At 52.8% G+C, this 20,260-nt stretch overlaps 7 protein-coding genes and 1 non-coding gene across 8 annotated transcripts; 4 read left to right on the top strand and 4 right to left on the bottom strand.

Moving 5' to 3' along the window:
• Positions 1-561: 561 nt before the first annotated feature.
• Positions 562-2,145, top strand: MTS2 (26S protease regulatory subunit; the record flags this gene model as incomplete). Its single annotated transcript, XM_049364734.1, has 4 exons — positions 562-564; positions 617-682; positions 778-1,846; positions 1,895-2,145. 4 exons carry the CDS (start codon positions 562-564, stop codon positions 2,143-2,145), a joined length of 1,389 nt encoding a protein of 462 aa, XP_049223812.1.
• An 897-nt stretch (positions 2,146-3,042) lies between these two features.
• J4E78_004102 (uncharacterized protein) lies at positions 3,043-5,376 on the top strand (the record flags this gene model as incomplete). Its single annotated transcript, XM_049364733.1, has 3 exons — positions 3,043-3,549; positions 3,650-3,704; positions 3,752-5,376. The coding sequence occupies 3 exons, from the start codon at positions 3,043-3,045 to the stop codon at positions 5,374-5,376; spliced, it is 2,187 nt and encodes a 728-aa protein (XP_049223811.1).
• Positions 5,377-5,918: 542 nt separating this feature from the next.
• On the bottom strand, positions 5,919-7,253 carry J4E78_004101 (uncharacterized protein; the record flags this gene model as incomplete). The annotated part of the gene is made up of 2 exons (XM_049364732.1): positions 5,919-6,827; positions 6,888-7,253. The coding sequence occupies 2 exons, from the start codon at positions 7,251-7,253 to the stop codon at positions 5,919-5,921; spliced, it is 1,275 nt and encodes a 424-aa protein (XP_049223810.1).
• Positions 7,254-8,725: 1,472 nt separating this feature from the next.
• Positions 8,726-10,280, top strand: J4E78_004100 (uncharacterized protein; the record flags this gene model as incomplete). Its single annotated transcript, XM_049364731.1, has 2 exons — positions 8,726-8,986; positions 9,036-10,280. 2 exons carry the CDS (start codon positions 8,726-8,728, stop codon positions 10,278-10,280), a joined length of 1,506 nt encoding a protein of 501 aa, XP_049223809.1.
• Positions 10,281-13,275: 2,995 nt separating this feature from the next.
• On the bottom strand, positions 13,276-13,778 carry J4E78_004099 (uncharacterized protein; the record flags this gene model as incomplete). Its single annotated transcript, XM_049364730.1, has 2 exons — positions 13,276-13,631; positions 13,694-13,778. The coding sequence occupies 2 exons, from the start codon at positions 13,776-13,778 to the stop codon at positions 13,276-13,278; spliced, it is 441 nt and encodes a 146-aa protein (XP_049223808.1).
• Positions 13,779-17,037: 3,259 nt separating this feature from the next.
• On the bottom strand, positions 17,038-17,125 carry J4E78_004098. Its single transcript has one exon. It is a non-coding gene; the product is annotated as a tRNA-Cys (tRNA).
• Positions 17,126-17,467: 342 nt separating this feature from the next.
• On the bottom strand, positions 17,468-18,709 carry J4E78_004097 (uncharacterized protein; the record flags this gene model as incomplete). The annotated part of the gene is made up of 1 exon (XM_049364729.1): positions 17,468-18,709. One exon carries the CDS (start codon positions 18,707-18,709, stop codon positions 17,468-17,470), a length of 1,242 nt encoding a protein of 413 aa, XP_049223807.1.
• Positions 18,710-19,201: 492 nt separating this feature from the next.
• On the top strand, positions 19,202-20,209 carry J4E78_004096 (uncharacterized protein; the record flags this gene model as incomplete). The annotated part of the gene is made up of 1 exon (XM_049364728.1): positions 19,202-20,209. The coding sequence occupies one exon, from the start codon at positions 19,202-19,204 to the stop codon at positions 20,207-20,209; it is 1,008 nt and encodes a 335-aa protein (XP_049223806.1).
• Between the last annotated feature and the right edge of the window lie 51 nt (positions 20,210-20,260).

Genomic DNA, 20,260 nt, shown 5'->3' with positions numbered 1-20,260 from the left:
TGGTCCCGGCTCCACCAAGTTGCAGTGCGGGGAGTGTGTCATACAGGTCTTGGGGTGTCTGAGAGGGAGCTGTGGCGCGGTGATTCACCTAAGAAGCGATGCGAACGTACTGGAGCTACTCCAAGACCTTGTCTGGTAGCGATGGAGAGTACCTCTTGACCCGCGTGGGGAGCTTTGAGCTGGCTCGCCGGCGGGGTCGAAGCTCAGAGGGAATACTACAACGGGGGGTTCGGGAATCTGGTGGGTGAAGACGAAGTGTTAGTGAAATGGAGCGCACAGCGAGAAATGCACAGCTATCGGACAGGGCCTGACGTGTCTGTTGCTCTATGGAGGTGGAATGGTGAGGCTTCCAGCGGCTCGAGGCAGTGACGCCACGAGGCGCTAACCCCGATCCTCCGACATCCACGAGCTTCGGAATCAGCGCATCAACACCTCTTGCAAACAACCACCGCCTCACCACCGCCATCGCCCGTTACCACCACCCTCGCTGTGGTTCTTTCTCTTCTAGTCGCTGCATACTGTCGAGCGCCTGATTCGCCTTTCATCGTGTGATCGCGTGTCATGGTAAGATCGCCTCCCTCGGAAACCACCATGGCCACATGCTAACGCCGTGCAGGGTAACCAGCAATCGAGTGCTGGAGGCGGCGGGCCTCCAGGAGATGACAAGAACAAGAAGGACAAGGTACGTGCTGCCCCACGACACGTTGTGATGGCTCTCGGGAGTCCGCTATCTGTTGCCTCACCGCACCTGGCACGCACTAACAACGCCCTCTGCAGAAGGAGAAGCCAAAGTACGAGCCGCCGCCACAACCCACAACCCGCATCGGCAGGAAGAAGAAGAAGGCTGCCGGACCCAGCGCCGCCGCCAAGCTCCCGACCGTCTACCCGACCGCACGATGCAAGCTACGCTACCTCCGAATGCAGCGCATCCACGACCATCTCCTGCTCGAGGAGGAGTACGTCGAGAACCAGGAGCGTCTGCGCAAGGCCAAGGCGGTGAAGGAAGGAAACGCGCCCGCAGCCAACGCAGGGGATGCCGAAGACCGGAACGCCGATGAGCGCTCACGCGTCGACGACATGCGCGGCAGTCCCATGGGCGTCGGCAACCTCGAGGAGCTCATCGACGACGACCACGCCATTGTTTCCAGCGCCACCGGGCCCGAGTACTACGTCTCCATCATGTCTTTCGTCGACAAGGATCTGCTAGAGCCCGGAGCGAGCATCCTGCTGCATCACAAGTCGGTCTCGGTAGTCGGAGTGCTCACAGACGATGCCGATCCGCTAGTATCGGTCATGAAGCTGGACAAGGCGCCCACAGAGTCGTATGCAGATATTGGTGGTTTGGAGCAACAGATCCAGGAAGTGCGGGAGGCGGTCGAGCTGCCCCTGTTACATCCGGAACTGTACGAGGAGATGGGTATCAAGCCCCCGAAAGGTGTCATTCTCTACGGTGCGCCAGGTACTGGAAAGACGCTCTTGGCCAAGGCCGTGGCCAACCAGACCAGCGCAACTTTCCTGCGTATCGTGGGTAGTGAGCTGATCCAGAAGTACCTCGGAGACGGTCCCAGACTCGTGCGACAGCTCTTCCAGACCGCCGCCGAGAACGCGCCTTCCATCGTATTCATTGACGAAATCGATGCTATCGGTACCAAGCGTTACGAGTCCACATCTGGTGGTGAGCGTGAGATTCAGCGAACCATGTTGGAGTTGCTCAACCAGCTGGACGGTTTTGACGACCGTGGAGATGTCAAGGTCATCATGGCCACCAACAAGATCGAAACGCTCGACCCTGCCCTTATCCGTCCTGGTCGTATTGACCGAAAGATTCTTTTCGAGAACCCCGATCGTGAGTTTATTCCCCATTGTCCGCGATACACTTGCTAACCATTTGCAGAAACCACCAAGAAGAAGATCTTCACCCTCCACACCTCCAAGATGTCGCTCAACGAGGATGTTGATCTCGACGAGTTCATCAACCAGAAGGACGACCTTTCTGGTGCCGACATCAAGGCCATCTGCTCCGAAGCTGGTCTCATGGCGCTCCGTGAGCGTCGTATGCGCGTCAACATGGAGGACTTCCGCACCGCAAGGGAACGTGTCCTTAAGACGAAGACGGAGGGTGAGCCGGAGGGCTTGTACTTGTAAGCGTAGGAAGCATAGGGGAGGGACATCATCTTCAACACCCAAGAGCAATGTGCAAGTGTATTAGTACAAGTTGCACATAGGAAGCATCTCGTCACGACAGGCTTAAAACTCGTACAACATGCAGACCCTTCTACTTTTTTCCTTGATGTACATGTGAGCGTGGCTACAGTGGGTTTTCTTGGTTGAGATGTCGCTGGCTGACAATAGCAGTGATGCACGAAAGAGGGCTGCTTCCCACATGCGAGGTGGACTGGGTGATCATTCATGATCGGAATTGTTGGCACCACTCAGTGAGTAGCGATTCCAATCAGAAGTTCTGTCCGGGTCGTGACTGCCTTGAAAGTCTGTAAGAGACCGTGCGCAGCTCGTGTCATCCGATCAAAGCCAAGAGGAAACCACCACCCATCTTATCGTCTCCCATACAATCGCTTTTTTCTCTTCAACCCCTACGAATCTCTCTGTGGACATGAAATCGCAAGAAGTGCCAATCGACCCTGCCAGTCTGTCTTCATCCCTTGTTGCACAATTCCAGTCGAGCTTGGGGCTTGCCAGGTCGAGCAAGAGCACCACGACAGCAAGAACACAGCAGATGGGCGAAATCTAGCGGGGGAACATGCGCTATTACCTTCAACTATTCGTAGGGGCCCCGCCTTTACCCAGGTAGAAGACTCCGCAATGCAGTCCACGAGGGTAAAAGACGTGCACTAGCTCGCCCCCCTTGGGGTATATATACAGCAATTCACGACCCGGATCTGATATCTCATCTCTTCCACTACGCTCTACCCAGCTTGAGTTGCATTGCAGTATAGCCATCTCATATCAATTGTGCCTTTGGGGCAACTACGCTCAGTATTCACAGAAGACTACCGCTGCTTCCGACTTGGACACCAACTCGAAATGTCACTTGCTGTTGCAACGGCGGCGCCCACCTTCAGTGCGCTAAATAAGCCCCAGAAACGCGCGCTCATTCTCCGCGACCAACTTCGCTATGTCGACCCGACGCATCTGAACACATTCATCGAGGGCCTCAGCAACGACGAGCCACCCACATACACCAGGGTAAATGGTGTGGTCAAGCCTGATCTCGTCTTTGTTACCCTCAAAGAAGAGGCCACTCGTTTCGATCTCGGAAATGTCATACTGCCGGAAGAAAAGAACGCCGTACACCGTATCTACCTGGTGGTAGAGGATAACCAAGTCCAGATGCACGTTGAAGATCCACTGCCTCTGGAGGAGGATGAACTCGATTCTCATCCCATTCATGGTTTCATTGCTCGCGGTATGCTACCTCTGTTCAAAGAGAAGTATCAGATTCTCTACATGAGGGTGAACAAGATCAACCAAGCGAGGCGGGCTGCTTACACTATGCCGTACCAGGCACCGGTGCTGTTCGATGACGGAGAGGTATGTCTACCCATTCATGGTTGGCTTTACGAAAGCTATCGCAAGACACTGCTTTCAGATGAATCGAAGCATTTGAGTACTGTTGACTAACATCAAATAGAGTCTTACTAGGCTCAATCCAATGAAGGCTGAGAACGATCGCACTCCTACTCATAGTAAGTGTAAAAGACATAATGAACTTCCAGCGCTGACAATTGAACAGCGAGGAAGTCACGAAAGCGGCGTCCAAATGACGAGGTCATTCCCCACATCTCCAATAAGCGCAAGCGCGCTGGTCTCGACATAATTCCGGAGGATGTGAAAAGCAACATCTTCAACACCATCCCAAGCAACATCAAAGTCGACCTCTTCAATTCCGTCGTCAAGACCGCGTTCCCCAACTTCAACAACCTCATGATTGCGTCTTGGAACGTGGTCACGATCTACTCTTCTTGTGGCAGCGACTTCCCAGAATTACATACAGCCATTGTCGATCTGAAGAGTGTCCTTCAAGATTTCGACGAGACTTTTGGTCAACGCGTCGATCGCGTCACGCCTAGTTACAGGCACGACTTTGGAGGGCCTTCGAGGGATCGTGAAGATGGAAACGGTGACCGAGACCGCGATTCTACCTACGATCAAAGCCGTCTTCGCGATCATCAAGACAAACACAGTCATCGCGATGGAGACAACTCCAGGACTCCCGTTCCCTCCTTTGTACGAAACGGGGTAGAGAACTCTGAACAGCTCGGCAATGCCACTGCCAATGATTCGACCCAGTTCGAAGATGACATGGAAGTTCCTGTCGACGACGTCGAAAACATTGACGACGTGGCGGAACCTAAGATGTCACCACCACGCGCGCTCCAGTCGTCTCAAGCCCATGGAGATTCAGACGATGATTCAGATGATGATTCAGACGACGATGATGACGAAATTCCTCCTGTAGATCCCCGCTCCACTCGTCGACTTGCAAACCAGAGCGTGGCTCGCCACTCCCACCCAAAGCGTACCCCAGAAACCCGTGATAGAGGAAGCGTTACTACGTCGGCAAAGCCATCACCAGGCCCACAGTACACTCAAGCTGCTCGCGAGGTCAGTGGAGAGCCTCAAGAACAGTTCGTCGACGAGGCAGATGCCGAGGATAGTGCTCTTGTCATATCTCAGACAGCAGGTCAAGAACTGGCGCGTCGTCGCGAGGAGTACGCGTCCTCTGTGCAAAAGAAGTCTCAGAACGAGGCCCCCACTACTAAACCAAAGGCTGCATCTAGCCCCCGAAATGCAGCGATTGCCGAGCAACCGCTTGTAGACGAGGCTGACTCTCATACCGAGCACGACCAGCCTGTACCACAGCTCGACGATAGCCCCCCCGCAATTCCGACTTCCTCTTCGTCAAGTTCGCCAACTTCGCCACCTCCACTAAAGAAGAGAAAGAAGGATCGCGAAGCCGAGTACAGCGTCGCCCAGCTAGAAAAGAAGTACCAGGAGCGCAAGGCCCATATCCTCCACTCTTTCCAGAACGACATGGCCCAGGTGCCAGCGAAGGCCCGCAAAAACCTTCGAGAGATGGAGGTCCTGATCGAGCAGCGCAAGGTGTATGAGGCGGAGAAGCAAGTTGACAAAAGCAACAGTAAATCGGGACAGACTGCGCGCCCAGGTACCAGCGCCGGTGGCATGTTCGGGAACTACAACACCAAGTCCCTCGGCAAGTCTATGCTGGGCCCCAAGAAACCGACAGGCATCGCGCCAGAGGCCCAGATGCTCCCAAAAGGCACTAGAAAGGACCCGAGAGATAGTCTTTCAAAAGGTCCGCATGGCAGTACTCCTCCGTACTCCCGCGGCCGTTAACATTCTATGATTACTAAATCAAACAGAAGCACCTCGCAAGGAGAGAGTGCAGTTTAAGTACCTGACGAAGTATATCGACCGGATGTCTAATTGACACGTGGAGACTCCGGGGGGAACTCAACGCGGGATTGAGTTCTCGCAAAAGAGTACAAGCGTTTGGCAGCGTCGGCTCAGTCGAACATGGATGGAATTGCAAAAGCATTGGTTATACGTCGGCTCTCGGACCAGGCGAGTGGATGGGTGGGAATGTGGCAAGGTCCATGAGAGGCGAGATTGGTTAAGCGTTGAATTGCGAACACGACGTAACAGGTGGTGGTATGAAGACCTTCAAGACAAGTCTACATGCAGCAAGATCAGCGAGAATGAGAATTTGATTGTACAGACCCCCTTGAACTCCTTGTGCCGCTCAACCTATAGACCATGGTATCTTTTTGAAACCTCTAGAACGCCATGCCATGCTGTCTGATATAAATGAACGCCATGTCCGTATGCAAACCACTTAACCGTCTTGATGCCAAATCCCCATTCCTCTCGATACACTACTACTCCGCCTTCTTACCCAACTCCGGCCCCCAAAAAGCATCAGACTCCTTCTCATACCCCTCCCTCGCCAACTTCCTCCTCTTCGCCTTACTCTCCTCCAACGCATCCCCCTGCACGGCATCCCTCTTCTGCGCCTGATTCAACTTGACCAAATCAACCTTATCCGGATCCCTACAATTCTTCAACTTCTGCACTAACGTCTTGATCTCCGCTTTGTGCTTCGCTTCTTTCGCCTCGCGCTCTGCCGCCGGCAACGACGCATTAACATAAAGCCGGTGGCTCGAGGTGAGCGACGCGCAGTTCCGCAGCGTAGTAAGGAGTTTCGCGTGGATTGGACTGGACGTAGGGACTTTGAGGGAGAGGTAAAACAACGTAAGCGGTTCGTCGGCGAGGAGATGAGCGGCGAGCCAGATCTGCGAGGGCGTGTACAAGAAATACGCATCCGTCAGCACAGCAACCGTACGCAGCGTGTTCGTCGCAGCACCATACGCGGCATTCACCCTCTCCTCGACCTTCTTCTCCGGCATCTTCATCGCCTGCGCCCCCACTTTCACGGGCACCGCACACATCTTCGCCTGCACCTCCTTCGCGCCCCCCAGCTCCCCCGCAGGCCCTTGGTACTTGCCGCGCGCCATGTCGAGCATCTCCATGTGTCCGGCTTTGATGGCGCGGAAGGGGTGGCGCACGTCGAGGTTGTAGCGCAGCGACTGCACGATGATGTATTCCGGGGCGAGCACGTCTTCCGAGGTTACGGCACGGCCGGCGCCTTCGGCGTAGGAGGAGACGTGGATGGGGAAGAGCTCGACTTTTGTGGCGAGGAACATTATTGTGCGGAGGATGTTGTTGACGTGGTAGGTCATGGGTGAATTGTAGAGGTAGAAGCGGCGTAGGAATTGGATGCATGTTGCCTGGGGGTGTTGTTAGTCATTTCATCTCTTTCTGTTTATATTTGGAGGTTGGAGACGTACGACGACGTTCAAGGGGAAGCTGTAATGGTTTCCCAGAGCGATTGCGCGCTCGCAGAATTCGTTTACTATCTTCAACTCTTCCTCTGCGGTGAGGCAATTGATCTCCGTCACTGTCTGCATACGCGCATCTGGGGTATTTGCACCGCTGGTTCCGCTCCCATTCTCTTTATCCATGCCCGAATCGACTCCATTGTTGTCTACCGCGTCATTGCCGCGCTGGGCTCGTAGACGCGCGACATTGGCTTTGACGCGCTCGGTGGCTTGCACGTTGATCTTCAGGCGCTGCGCAGCGAGTTGCGAGGCGGTAAAGGACCAATTGCGGAATTGCGTGGAGCTGCGATAGAGGTCGTCTTCGGTGAGCTGCATCGTCAGGGTGATTGGCCGGCGCTGGGGTGGGCAGAGTTGGCCTAGGACGCGCACTTGGGTGGTGAGAAGGGACGTCGCGACGCCATGGCAGGTCCAGCCGAGGCGCGCTTCCCTTCCGCGCTGACTTTCGTTCCGCCAGCACTCTCACCTCCAAGGACCTTTGCCTGACTTTATCATCTCTTGCATCACGTGTCGCACCTTGCAACCACCCCAGCACTATCGAACACGATGTTCTTGACGGCCTTGGCTGTACCTGTCCATCACCCAGGGTGAAAGCCATGGCAGTACCACGACCGTGGTCCTGTCAAGTTACTAGCGACTTGGAAGTACGCGATGCATGCAGCTTCCAGGCAAGCCCCATCGTGGTGCTGTCCATAATGCCCTCAATTGTGCTCAAGAAAGGCATCATTTGAGCTCAAGCAATGCCCATGGGGAATACTACAAGAGACTGTCGCTCCGCGCTCTCGGCCACGTTCATTCCGAATTTCCCTCAGTCGCCACCTTACTCTCTGCCTCATCTCCGCCACCTATGCTGTTCAACTCAACGACTCCCATGCCAAGGCCGACCATGGAGATCGCCCTTCCGCTTTCCCAGTTACGTACCCTCGAGATAAGGGCCTCGGTGCCGCCGTAAACGTCTACCGATACGCACAGTCGGTTGTTCACTTGTCCCGGCTTCTATCATCCAGCATTTTGGGCCGAAATGAGCACAGTACGGTGTGCTTCTCAGCTGCAAGCACATTTTTGAGGACCAGAATTGCGACATCTGACATGCGTTTCCCTCTTCTGGGAAGTCAGCTTGAACCCCCTCGTACACCGACATACAGCATCACTCCGGTTAAAGTCTACCATCGGCTTACACGCTCACCACCTTCTCTAGAATCGATAGTCGGATTCAAAGCTCTCTGCAGTCATTTGGTCGTGGTGGTCAAGCAGCTCTTGGCACCCAAAGCAGCTTCCTCTTCCGGCTACGCTATCTACCAATCTCCGTCTCCGCGCGAGAAGATCCCACTTTAGCTTGCACCGCATCTGCTGTAGCCCTGCCTTGTTCTCGGCCACCAGCCCTGCAGAATACTGGGGTACACTAGCCGTAGCTCCTCCTCCCATGCTCGAATCCAAGGCGGAATGCTTGCCAAGCATCACACGGCTCTCGGCGTACATGAACGGTTGCCTGCGAAAAGCACCCCCAAGAGTCACCAAGGCGCGCCCAGCACTTTACTGCGTCCAACGGCCGCTGTCGTTTCTTCTATACGGTCTTGGTTGCGGCTGCTAACTTTTCGGAGTACCTACGATAGGAAGGTATACTCATGATAGTCATGTGCGGCGTCCTGCACGAGTCTGCACTCTGGGAACTCGGTGGTTCCGCGAGTGTGGTGCAGAGACGCAAAGATGTATAAAGTGCTGCTTCCTGCTCCCAGGTTCTCGGTTCATCATCAACTGCCAATTGTCAATCCGCAGTCTTGTTCGATACGATGAAGTGGGCTACTATCACCACGGCTTTGTTGCCTTTGGTTGCCGCTCATGGCTTTACCCACCAGCAATATGCCTCTGGAGAGGTTATGGACCTCATGATGTCTGGAAAGGAGGCTGCTTGGGCCAAGCAGCGCGCTGCTGGCGCCTACGACAGCAAGCGCTGGAACGGTTTCTCTAAGAAGAGGACCAACAAGAACAAGATTGAGTGCAAGCACGGCCGTGTCGAGGCTGTCAAGGGAGATGCCGACCAGACCTACAAGGTAAGCAGGATTCAGATCCATGAGATTCGCTCAACTAACAGTATCACAGTGCAAGAACATCGACATGTACGACTTCAAGACGCACGAGGAGCTCGGTGATGCTATTGGTGAGGGAAGTGGTTCCTGGGGTTGGTCGCACAAGGGCCGAGACTTCATTGCCATTGGTCAGACTTACGGTGCCTCCTTCTCCGAGGTCACCAAGGATGGCCAGCTCGAGTACCTTGGTCGCCTCCCCGCCAACAACGACTCCGTCATCTGGCGTGAGATCAAGGTTGTTCGCGACAGCCTCATCGTCGGCTCCGAAGGTGTCGGCCACCATGTCCAGGTCTTCGACCTGAAGAAGCTACTCAAGCTTTCCCCCAAGAAGCCCTACACTTTCGACATCAAGACCGATACTGCTCTCGTCGACATCAACCAGGGTATCAAGGGCCGCACCCACACCGTCGTCGCCAACAACGAGAAGAACTACGCCGTCGCCTGCGGTGCTGGCGGTCGTCCCGGTCGCAATGACACCTGTGCTGGTGGACCCATGTTCATCAACATGGACGACCCCACCAAGCCTTACGTCTCTGGTTGCAACGGTCAGGATGGCTACACTCACGACGCTCAGTGCATTGTCTACCGTGGACCTCACAAGAAGTACTACGGCCGTGACATCTGCTACGGCTACAACGAGGACACCCTGACCATCTACGACGTCACCAACAAGGTTGGCTTCGGTAACGCTGGTGCCATCATCTCTCGCACTCCCTACGTCGGTGCTTCCTACACCCATCAGGGTTGGGTCCTCGATGCCATGTGGCAGACCCACATCGTCATGGACGATGAGCTTGACGAGGGCCAAATCGACCCCAACCGCACTGCCGTTGACTCTCCCGCCAAGGACGGCTTCGCCGTGACCTACATCTGGGACATCCAGAACCTCGAGAAGCCCGTCGTCACCGGCTACTACAAGACCACGACCCGCTCCGTCGACCACAACCAATACGTCTACGACGGTCTTGACTACCAATCCAACTACCAAGCCGGTCTCCGCATCCTCGACGTCTCCAGCATCCCCAAGTTCCCCGACGGCTCCAAGGTCAAGGAGATTGCTTACTTTGACGTCTACCCTCCGGATGATGTCAAGCCCGGCGGCGGTGACGCTCTCTGGGACGCTGGTACCTGGTCTGCCTACACCTTTGAGTCTGGCTACGTTGTTATCAACACTATTGACCGTGGTGTCTTTGTTGTCAAGCAGGCGGATGTTAAGGGTAAGAGGAGGGGTCAGGGCAAGTACTGGGGTAAGCACTAGAGTGGACCCGGTAGCATAGATGCCATACGCGGTAAAAGCGTAGAACGGTAATAAATAAATGAAATGTTCAAACAAACCATGAATTGTCCCACGTAGACATGTATCCTTCGTGAAACCATGGAAGTTAATCGGTCGAGTTTCGGAACTAGCACCATGCGCGTGCTCTCACAGGTCCTAGGCTTGGCATTCGCGAGCATATAAAACCTCCTTTATTCTTCTCTGTTCCATTTTGACCACCAACTCTACTTTCTTCCATATTACCAAAACACAGATCAGGAAATATCCATGTCCTGTTCCGCTTCTCTTCGAAATTCACCTGGATAGTCTATATGGATCCACGTCAAAATTACACAAAACTCACAACATGATAAGAAAGACTTGACACAGATGTCTTAATTCAAAAGTCTTCGAAGCGCACTCATGAGGCTGATTTCTCGCAACACCATAAACAAAACTACCAAGTCTAGTGTCATGAACGACTTGCCTGGAATGCTCGCGCATACCGAGATGCTGTTGGTTCAACATTGTGTCGAAGCACTCAAAACAAATCCAGTCATCGCATATCGGTTTGGGTCCTGGAAGAAAAGCATTCTCAAATTACGGCTCTGCTGAAGAAGCGAATTTTGCAATCCAAAACGACATGGACAGCTTGCGATGGAATTTTGAAATCTGGTCTCCCGAAACCAAAAATACACTATGCGGGTATTATGGACTGGGCGCTGAGAGTAGGTATAAATATCTCGCTCAGTGTCTCTCCTGTCTTCTTTCTTCACAACATTTCCCCCGAAATATACACCAAAAGTCCAACAGGGACGTATCATGTCTTCCTGTCTTCCGAAAAAGCTAAAGACCTTGTCGACATGTGTCCAGATCCAAGATCCGAAACATCATATTCATGTGCGCTCCTCCAAAAGGCCTCAATCACCGGCAAGTGTCCTGCGCTTTCCAGTAGCTTAGTCTACTCATGAATATCCTACACATCGCGTATGCGACTTTTCCCACAACCTACTCTGCGATGCGGAAGTACCAAAATTACGAAGTCAATGGAAAATTTTTGCTGTCCAAACAACTTCGGAAAGCACTGGATGTGTTCTCCTTCTTCCTCCGTTCGAAAGACCGAAACCAAAACTTCATGAAAGACGAGCTAAAATCAAAATTCAAAACCTTCTGGAATATGTGTCTGTGCTGTTGTGGTCTTCTCGAGTCAAAATGCAAAGTTTACTGGGCTTTTGATGAGGCCAAAAACGAAGTTGAGCTGTGACATGTGGAGCAGAAGACTGGTGGGAAGAAGCCGACAAAGCAACGCCTTGGAGAAACGCGCGTCTTGACGTTCTTATGGAGTTGTCGCAATCCTTTGAAACGGCTCCTCACGCTAGCGGGTATAAATACCCTTGTTTTTGTACTCACTATCTTCTCTCTCTCATCGCACACTTGGGTGTTGTGCATTATTCAAAAACGATATTTGACGAGTTTCATGTCTGTGCTTTCCCCTCCTCTTTTGTAACAAAACTCCACGATGAAAGCGCTATGTCTTTGCCTCGCTTTCCCGCCTTCAAATTACCTTGTCCGCTTCTTCCACTAGTCTTGTCAGAAAAGCTTCGAGTGCGCGCGCATGTGAGAATTACCCAAAAGACGAGGACAAAGAGAACATGTTCTGGCCGAAAGAGATGATCAACTCCCGACATAGAAGCAGACACATGCGGCTGTAGTCTACTCTTGGGGGCATACATATGAAATCTCACGTCAAAATTTACCTTCTATCCTTCTCTACAGTAACGATCTACGGATTACTTCTAAAACGCGAACGCCGGTTTCGATGGACTGCTCGTCCGCGCCTCCAAAACACTTGTCCTGCCTTTGTATGAGACCAGGTCTTTCCGCCATAATATAGCACCACCAAATTCATGTCCTGCTCGTCTCCTCTTCGGTTGCAAACAAAAATTGTGTAAGCCAGATTCATGACTTGGCCCTTTCGAACAAAACCTTAGAGCGATCGACAGATGTGCCGGCGGAACGCTGAGAAGATCATAGCCATGATCAAAATCTTTGGATCCATGCTTTTCATGGCTGTCAAAAACATTCCTGCAACCTTTTTATGGCTCTGTGCAGCTATAAAGTCTGTCCATTTCCACGATAAAGTTCGTCATTCTTCCATACCACTGTCCCTTTCTTTCCTCCAAAAACGCAGTGTGGCGTATCATGAGATTCCTTCGCTGGAATTGCGCCAGACGATGTACGATGGCGCCCGCTGGCCTTATGACTTCAAACTTAGATTTTGTCTCCCCATGACCTCGAAATGCCTGAGCTTCTTGATTTGATGAGAGTCAGCAATCTTCCCGACCAAAGTCCTGTTCCTAGGTGTCCAAAAAAGAGGACAGGGCAATTGCATGCTTGCGGTTGTCGAACGTCTGCGGAAATATCGCTATGAAATCTTCTTTCGGTTGTAAAGAAGGTCGCATCAAGAGCTACATCCAACTCTCAAATACCAAAAGTACTAGACCTCCCTCCAATGGATTCGTTCTGTTGACTATGTTCGGCTGTTGTTTGAACCAAAAGCAGGAGCCAACGCCCGGATGACTCTTTTTCCAAAGATGGTCAGGAATCGTACCATGTGTTCGAGAAACTTAAATTTTATATGTTTAACAAAGCTTGTCATACACATATGAATCGCAAATTAAGTACATAAAAGATAGCTACGTTATTTCCATGCGTGCCCGAAGACGTTACTCAGATGTTGTAGCACGAATTTCCTACGAACGCTAGAACGAGGAAGTATATGAAGCCAGTGATATTGTGCTACCAATATGTTCGACCCGCATACACCTCGCTCAGTTCACCAAAGATTATCACATCATACCCGATGTGTTTGAGATTCCGCGTCCTGCGTAAGGTAATGTCGAAAAGACCTCCGGCCGCATCTCATGTCGCTAGAAGCCCAGGATCGTAACCATACGACTTACTGCCGTACAGAAATGCATCTAGTCTCATTCAAACCTCAGAACCAGTACATCCCCTCCGTCTCCCCACCCTCCTTCCCAACCTTCAACTCTTCCAGGCACTTCTTCAGCCTCTGCGCCGTCGCCCTCCCATACGCCTCATGCTCATTGAAATCCGGCATCTCATCTTTTCTAGTGATATCCGTGCGCACCCAAACCATCTTCTCATCTCCGCATGAAGCTTTAATCTGCGCAAACATCTCGTCGTTGAAGCCGCCTCCAAGAGCCACAGCAGCAGGCCGCTGGCCGTAGTTCATGGAACCGATGTTAGGGGTAGGGTTGGCTGGTGTCCTGGATAAGATGATGTGAGGGATGGAGATGATTGCTTCTTCGACGGACAGGTTGATGTGGATTACTGGATGGTTGTGTTAGTTGGGTACGCATATGTGAAATGTTGCGCAAAGTATCGCGGCATACCATCGTATTCTGGCTCGACGCCCTCGCGAACAGCTTTTGCGATGTTCGGGTTCCTGCCACAGACTACGATTGGGATGGCTGACATTGCGGACGTGTAGAATCTCGGACGCAGTCGGTGGAATGAAGAGTTCTGTGCGGTGTCGGTGAAAGTTGATCGGAATATAGGTTGATATAATCGTCTGAAGGTCATGTGGTGCTGACCAGATTATGGAGAATCGGCGTCTAGATGCAGGTGTTTGCTGACGTGGGCGTGCCTTCGTGTTGTAATGCTCCGGGGCTATGGTGTTTAGTTAAATCCGACGCTAGCACGAGATGGTCTCCAGCTTATGGCGGAGGTGCCCAGGTGATGCTGTGCAACATCTGTCATCTTCGACACCGTTCCCATCGACATGCGCACCGTCAAACCATCTCCGACATGTACCCGATGTGCGAAGACGCAGGCCGAAGGTGGTGACGTTCTGGTCACTGGCTGTGCGTCCTTCGGCACGTTCTCCCCGATGTCGTCACCAGGGGGGGCCCAAAGCATCGCGAACGTTACTATGAGTTGAACTTCAAGGTCGCCTCACTCGGTTTTGAACATTGCTTAACGAAGCGAGTAGGCGACCATGCGATCAGAAGAGTACTAGCCTCCGACATCACCCTGGTCGCCACAACTGTGCCGCAAACAACCCCGCTTGATATGGCATGTGACTGCAATTGCCAGCCCATTATCGCATAGCGGAGATGTATGCAAAACACGGGAAGACGGTCGCTTCTTCCCAACTGTACGCTCATTCGGTTTCTTGTATGGGCATGAACACGCCTCGTTTCATCCTCAATCATGGACATTGTCAGCTCTCGAGAGAGCATCAATATAATGGCTACAGAAGAGCGACCCGAAAGGAGTCTTCCCATCTCAGGCTCAAGATACGTCCTTGAAGGGGAAGAAGATGATGGCTTGTGCGAAGGATGCCACGTGCTGTCGAAAGAGGAGAAACCTCCAATGCATGAAACTTACCAGTACCGCGCCTTGCACAGGCCACAAGATACCATCAGGCTCCTCGCATGGCCCGCAAACCCCGAAGATGTAGCCTATTTGCTCGAAGCTTCGATTGCAGACCTTCCCTTGTACGAAACGGTATCTTACGCCTGGGGCTGTGGAACTGGATGGCCACTCGAACTGAACAAGGATATCGGCACGGCCACGAATAGCACTATTCATCCTCTTTCCAACTTCGATAAGTCGACCTTACATGTGAGCGTCACAGTTAGTCACATCCTTCATTTTCTCCGGCCTGCGACAGGTTGGCGCTTACTCTGGATCGACGCAATATGCATCAACCAAAGCGACAATGCAGAGAAGTCTCTCCAGATACCTATAATGGATCGAATCTATTCAAAGGCGGAGAGAGTAATAATCTGGTGCCCACCATGTAGGATCCATCTAGCCAAAGATGTGGAGACGATAATCGATAAGCTCAACAGCTGGAGAGGTCGTGAGGCCGAGATCTTGGAAGCTCTTAACAACGGATCATTTGGCGATGCAGCCTCTGAGGATCGACAGGATTGGCTGCCATGGAAATTACCCCCTACACATGAGTTCTACATCTCAAAGGCTTGTATCGATGCTCTGAACTGCGTAATGCGCTTGCCCTGGTTTGAGCGCGTCTGGACGCTACAAGAGTTGATCTTGGCTCGAGAGGCAGTGGTATACTTTGGCCCCAACACGCTGGAATGGCAGGAACCTATCAGAGCTTGTCTTCAAGCGCATAACTGCGATTTCTTGGTGGAATGCAGAAGACTCGCGGAGATTGACGTCTTGCGTAACCTTTACATGGAGTCTGGTTCGGTCAGTAAGTCAGCATGTGGCAGGGAGCTTACACATCATAAAACGCTGTAAGTCCTCTTCCTTGCAATCCATGTAGAAACTCTGCTTCAAGAATGATGCGAACGTGCTGACTGCTCGCAGTGCCAACATCCTGCGCATCATTCGCCCGCGCAAAGCTACGAACCCACGCGATAAGGTCTATGGGATAATGGGTCTATTGAGCCGACATAACATAGCCAGCCCAGGTCTCATAGTGAATTACAGCCTTCCCGTCCTAGATGTGTACCTCTCTGCCTGCGTTGCATGCATGGAAGTCCAAGGAGCTCATGCAAACATCGCATTCCTCCAAGACGCTGGCTCAGTGGCGACTTCCAACCAGGAGAGGCCACATGCTCGGGTCACCACAGGAGGAGAATATTGGCCGTCTTGGATCCCAGACTGGACAGAGGCGTTACCAAGATCATCGGGTATACTGATGGGATGCCTACAAGCCAACGGTTCTCAAGTCTCGAAAGGGAGGGCGTCAAACGCGACCATTCTCGCCCAACACGAGCACGTCGGCGGATTGGAAAAAGGTCCTTGCTTACGGGTTCAGGGAGTACGCGTCTTGACTATCCAAGGCTTCATTCCCCGTCGCGGAAACGACTCGTTCAGCGACTACTATGAGGTTCTAGGCAAGGCACAGTCTTCGTACTGCAACACCCCGCTGTCTACCCAGCACGCGTATTCGTATGTCTCGAGTGCGCATATACATCCCCGGCGAGATGATCAAGTATTGCCGCAAGTCACTAACATTTGGTCGTATATCAAAGACGATATGACTTCTCCGGACTCCGATTTGGGGAAAGACAATGCTGAGATCAAGTCTACAATGGGAAATGGTACGACAGACGAACCAATCTCCCCTAGGATGCATGGCAGGATCGAACTAGAAGTCCCAAAATCTCTCAACCAGAGACTAGAACAGGTCGGGTGTCGCGCCAACGACGGAAAGGGAAGTTCGAACTTCAAGTGTTTCGTGAGTACGACGGGCTTCATGGGCCTCGTATATCCTGACGCACAACCCGGAGACGAGATCGTCATCTTATTTGGGCTCGAGATGCCCTTCGTAGTCCGACCGGATGCTGAGCCTGGGCATTATCAGCTCATCGGCGAATGTTTTGTCTTGGGTCTAATGGAGGGTGAAGCGATGGAAGGACTGGAGGATTCGCAGGTGGAAGATGTCTATCTGTGTTGAACAAAGGGTTGCCCGCGACAAGCGAAGGTTATTTGAGAGGCGTTCGCTCCGAAATAAACGCCCTGGCAATGCGCTGCGTATCTTTTGTAGTAGGATTACGCAGCGACCTATCCTGTTTTCGTTTGTCCCTGCGACGTATAGTGTCTAAATGTATGTGTCTTGCCCCACCATGCCCACACGCGGCGCAAAAAGGTTGCCACAGCCCTCAACCACGCACCACGTCGCGCCAGTTCTCGACGCCCTCGTTGCAGGCAAAAAGAAGATACTGTCAGCTTGCCAAAAAGACAAAAAGAAACGTTCAGGGCCGAACCGGAGTCGAACCGGTGACTTCGGGAAGACGGTTTTTGGTCAACTGCAGTCCTACACTCTACCACTGAGTTACCGGCCCGTGAGTTGTTTCGATGAATAATTCAGCAATTTGTGACATCATATTGATGAGCGCTGCGGGTCGACGTGGATGTCGAAGGGAAACCAAGGGACGAGGCGGAGTTCGAGACGTGGTGTGTGAGGCAGTAGCGAAGGAGGGGCAGTGGGGCTAGCGCAGAGGGACGGTGATAGGCTGCGAGCTCCAAACTGTGCGCTAGATACGATCCTGTCCAAGCGTGGTCACTGTGCCTGGATACGCTGAGCATACATTTTGAGAGGGGAGTCAACCGCATTACCTTGTGAGAAATGCGTATATATGTGGGTATCATCTTGCGCATCGCGCCCTCTTGCCAGTGCAAACTATCTAAAACTCCAACTCCTCCACTTCCATCCCGCACTCTTCACACCTCTTCTTTGTCATACCCGTCTCGGGATCAAGCACACTCCTGCCCCACTCGTGCTCATGTCTATCATACCTGCCCTTTATCTTCTGCCCGAATTGCGCATCACCATTATCGCCTGCTAACCGCGCGCGCTTATACGCTTCCACCCGCGTCCTCTTCTTCAGATCCTCAAGCTTGTTCTTAAACTTCTTTTGCTTCCTTTCCTTGCTCACGACCTGTCGCTTCGCATACTCCTCATCCAACGCCTCAGCCGAACCCCATTTCTGGGGGCTGAAGGCATAGGCTTCGACTTGAAGACGCAGGAAAAGTTGCATAGGATGGAAGAATTGTTTGTGTGGGTTCGGTCGTTCGAGATGAGGGAGGAGTTCTTCGTCTTTGAGCTCGGGGTCGGTAAGGAGGTAGTCGTCTCGCGCTTCGGTTTTCGTGAGGAGGGAGTATTTGTCTGGGAGTTTCTCCCTGCAGATACTGCATACGCCGATGCCGAAAATGTCCTGCCACTTCCAGTCGATCTCCAGACTATTGCATTCTCGACATTTGCCCTTGACGTCGCGCTTGCCATCGCCGTATTTGCCTTTGAATGTACCGCTTTCGATTTCGGCGTTTTCAGCAGCCTCGAGCAGCGCGGCTTCCTCGTCTTCTTCTTCTTTGCCATTGACAGTATCCAAGATAGAGATACCTGGCTCATAAGGTCCGGCCCGGTTGGCACGAAGCTTCCGTCTTATGCGCTCCCTCTCCCACTCCACCATTGATACGCCCTCTGGCTTCTGTTCCTCATTCTGTTGCCCTTTCCGCATAGCCTTATTGTGCGGGTCGTCTACGGTACTCAGGAAGCCACCCTTCGTGTCCGTCATTTTGCTGAAGTCGTAGTCGATGAAGTCTGATCTCGCGTACTTCTTCGCTGGCTGAATATAATCGTTCGATGGTGGCTGGATGAAGCCATTTTGGTCGCGCTTCTGAGGGGATGCTGCAGCCGCATTACGAAGGGTGGCTGGAGTTTGCGCGGCGGTGATGGACGAGTATGCGCGCTTCGCACCTGCGACCGGCGCTGGTGAAGGTTTTGAAGCTTGTGTCTGTTGTGCAGCCGCCTTTGCCCTCAGACGAGCCTCCTCCATGCGCCTGATCTGCTCTGGCGTGGGCGGATTTGGCGGGAGCTTGCCCGCTGAGCGAGTCGCTCGTGGCGGCGTTGATGGTCGTCCGGACATGTCGAGATGATGGGAGGGTTCAGATGTGGTTGTGGTACGCTTGCTCGTACTCGAGTGAATCAGTCAAGAGTTGCCTGACAGGAGGGCTAGAGGCGCGCAAGTGGCGAGTGTCATCGGGGTTAGAGCGATGCGGAACCGGGACCCTTGTTCCTGAGCAATGATGTACGCCAAGAGATCTCACGATCTGTACCTTCCGATGCGCGCCTCAAATCACTATCCACATGCTAATGAAGTCTGCAAAGTCGTTTCCAATTCTTAATGATGACATATTTGTCACATCCGGAAAAGGGCGGTTTGCCATGCTGCGCCCTTAGCAATCCCCTATGACTCTTACGTGTGGCTGTGAGCGGCACATTTCACAGCGACTGTCATGACGAACCATGGCACACTTCACAGAGTGGACCCTACACACAGTGCTGCGTAGTTTAATGATCGAACATCCCGCATAATGCTCTTGCCATCAGCTCTCCAAAAACCATTTCCTCTAGAATCATGTCAGACGCGAGCACACGTGCGCACGTGGCGAGCCCTTCGGCGGCCTCGCTAATCCCTACTGCCGATCCCCAAGAAAATGTCCAAACCTCAGCACCGGAGGACAGCGAGTACAGCAGCGACGAGCCCACGACCGCAGCCGCAAGACGAAGGAAGCGCAAGCAGCTTCGCAAACAAGAGCGCAAACAAGAGAAGCAAAGACACGACTCCGCCGTCCCTACGCCCACACATTCCGACACCGAGACACCAACAAACCAACCCCGCAACCCGCCGAACAAACCACCAAGGCAGAACCGAGAGTCTGCTGCCGAGACCTCCGACTCGACCATACCCATACCACAATCGCCCTCAATGGCGAAACCCGCCGCGCAAACCGCATACCCCCTCCTCATAGCCTCCATCGGCAACCCAGGCGCAACCTACGCCAACACGCTCCACTCTGCTGGCCACATCGTCACCTCCGCTCTCGCAGAAGCAAAGCGCTATGGCCCTTTCCAAAAGGGCATGTCGGGCCTAATTTCAAACCCTCCAGCCACACACATGGCATTTGGCCTGACCGGATACCGGAGAGTAGCGACAGACAAAGACGCAATGGACGACTGGACATTTTGGCAGTCTACATCGTTGATGAACATAAGCGGGGGCTCAGTGAAAAAGGCGTACAGTGAGTGGTTGCGCGGCGTACGGCAGGCTGCGGGGAGTGCGACGTTAGAAGGGAGGTTGGTTATTGTGCACGATGAGCTTGAGTCTGCGTTGGGTAAGGTTACAATTCGAGATGGTGCCGCGAGCGCGAAAGGGCATAACGGCATTAAGAGCTGTCAGGGAAGTCTGGGAGGCGTAAAGTGGTGGAGAGTAGGCGTTGGGATAGGGAGACCGGAAAGTAGGGATCCCAATGTGGTGAGCAAGTATGTGCTGGGTAAGATGACGTCGTATCAGAGGGCGCAGTTGGAGAAGACTACCATACCGGTGTATAAAGCGTTGGAGGATATTGCTTCAGGTAAGAAGTGAGATCTTTGTACAGGGCGATGAAACATTTCTAAGGCGTTTGGGACGATACCC

This window comes from Alternaria triticimaculans, assembly GCF_023758025.1.
Source record: "Alternaria triticimaculans strain BMP 0046 chromosome Unknown scaffold_4, whole genome shotgun sequence".
In the NCBI taxonomy this organism is placed as follows: Eukaryota; Fungi; Ascomycota; class Dothideomycetes; order Pleosporales; family Pleosporaceae; genus Alternaria; species Alternaria triticimaculans.
The sequence above is the reverse complement of the archived record's forward strand: the minus strand, read 5'-3'. Positions and strand labels throughout refer to the sequence as shown.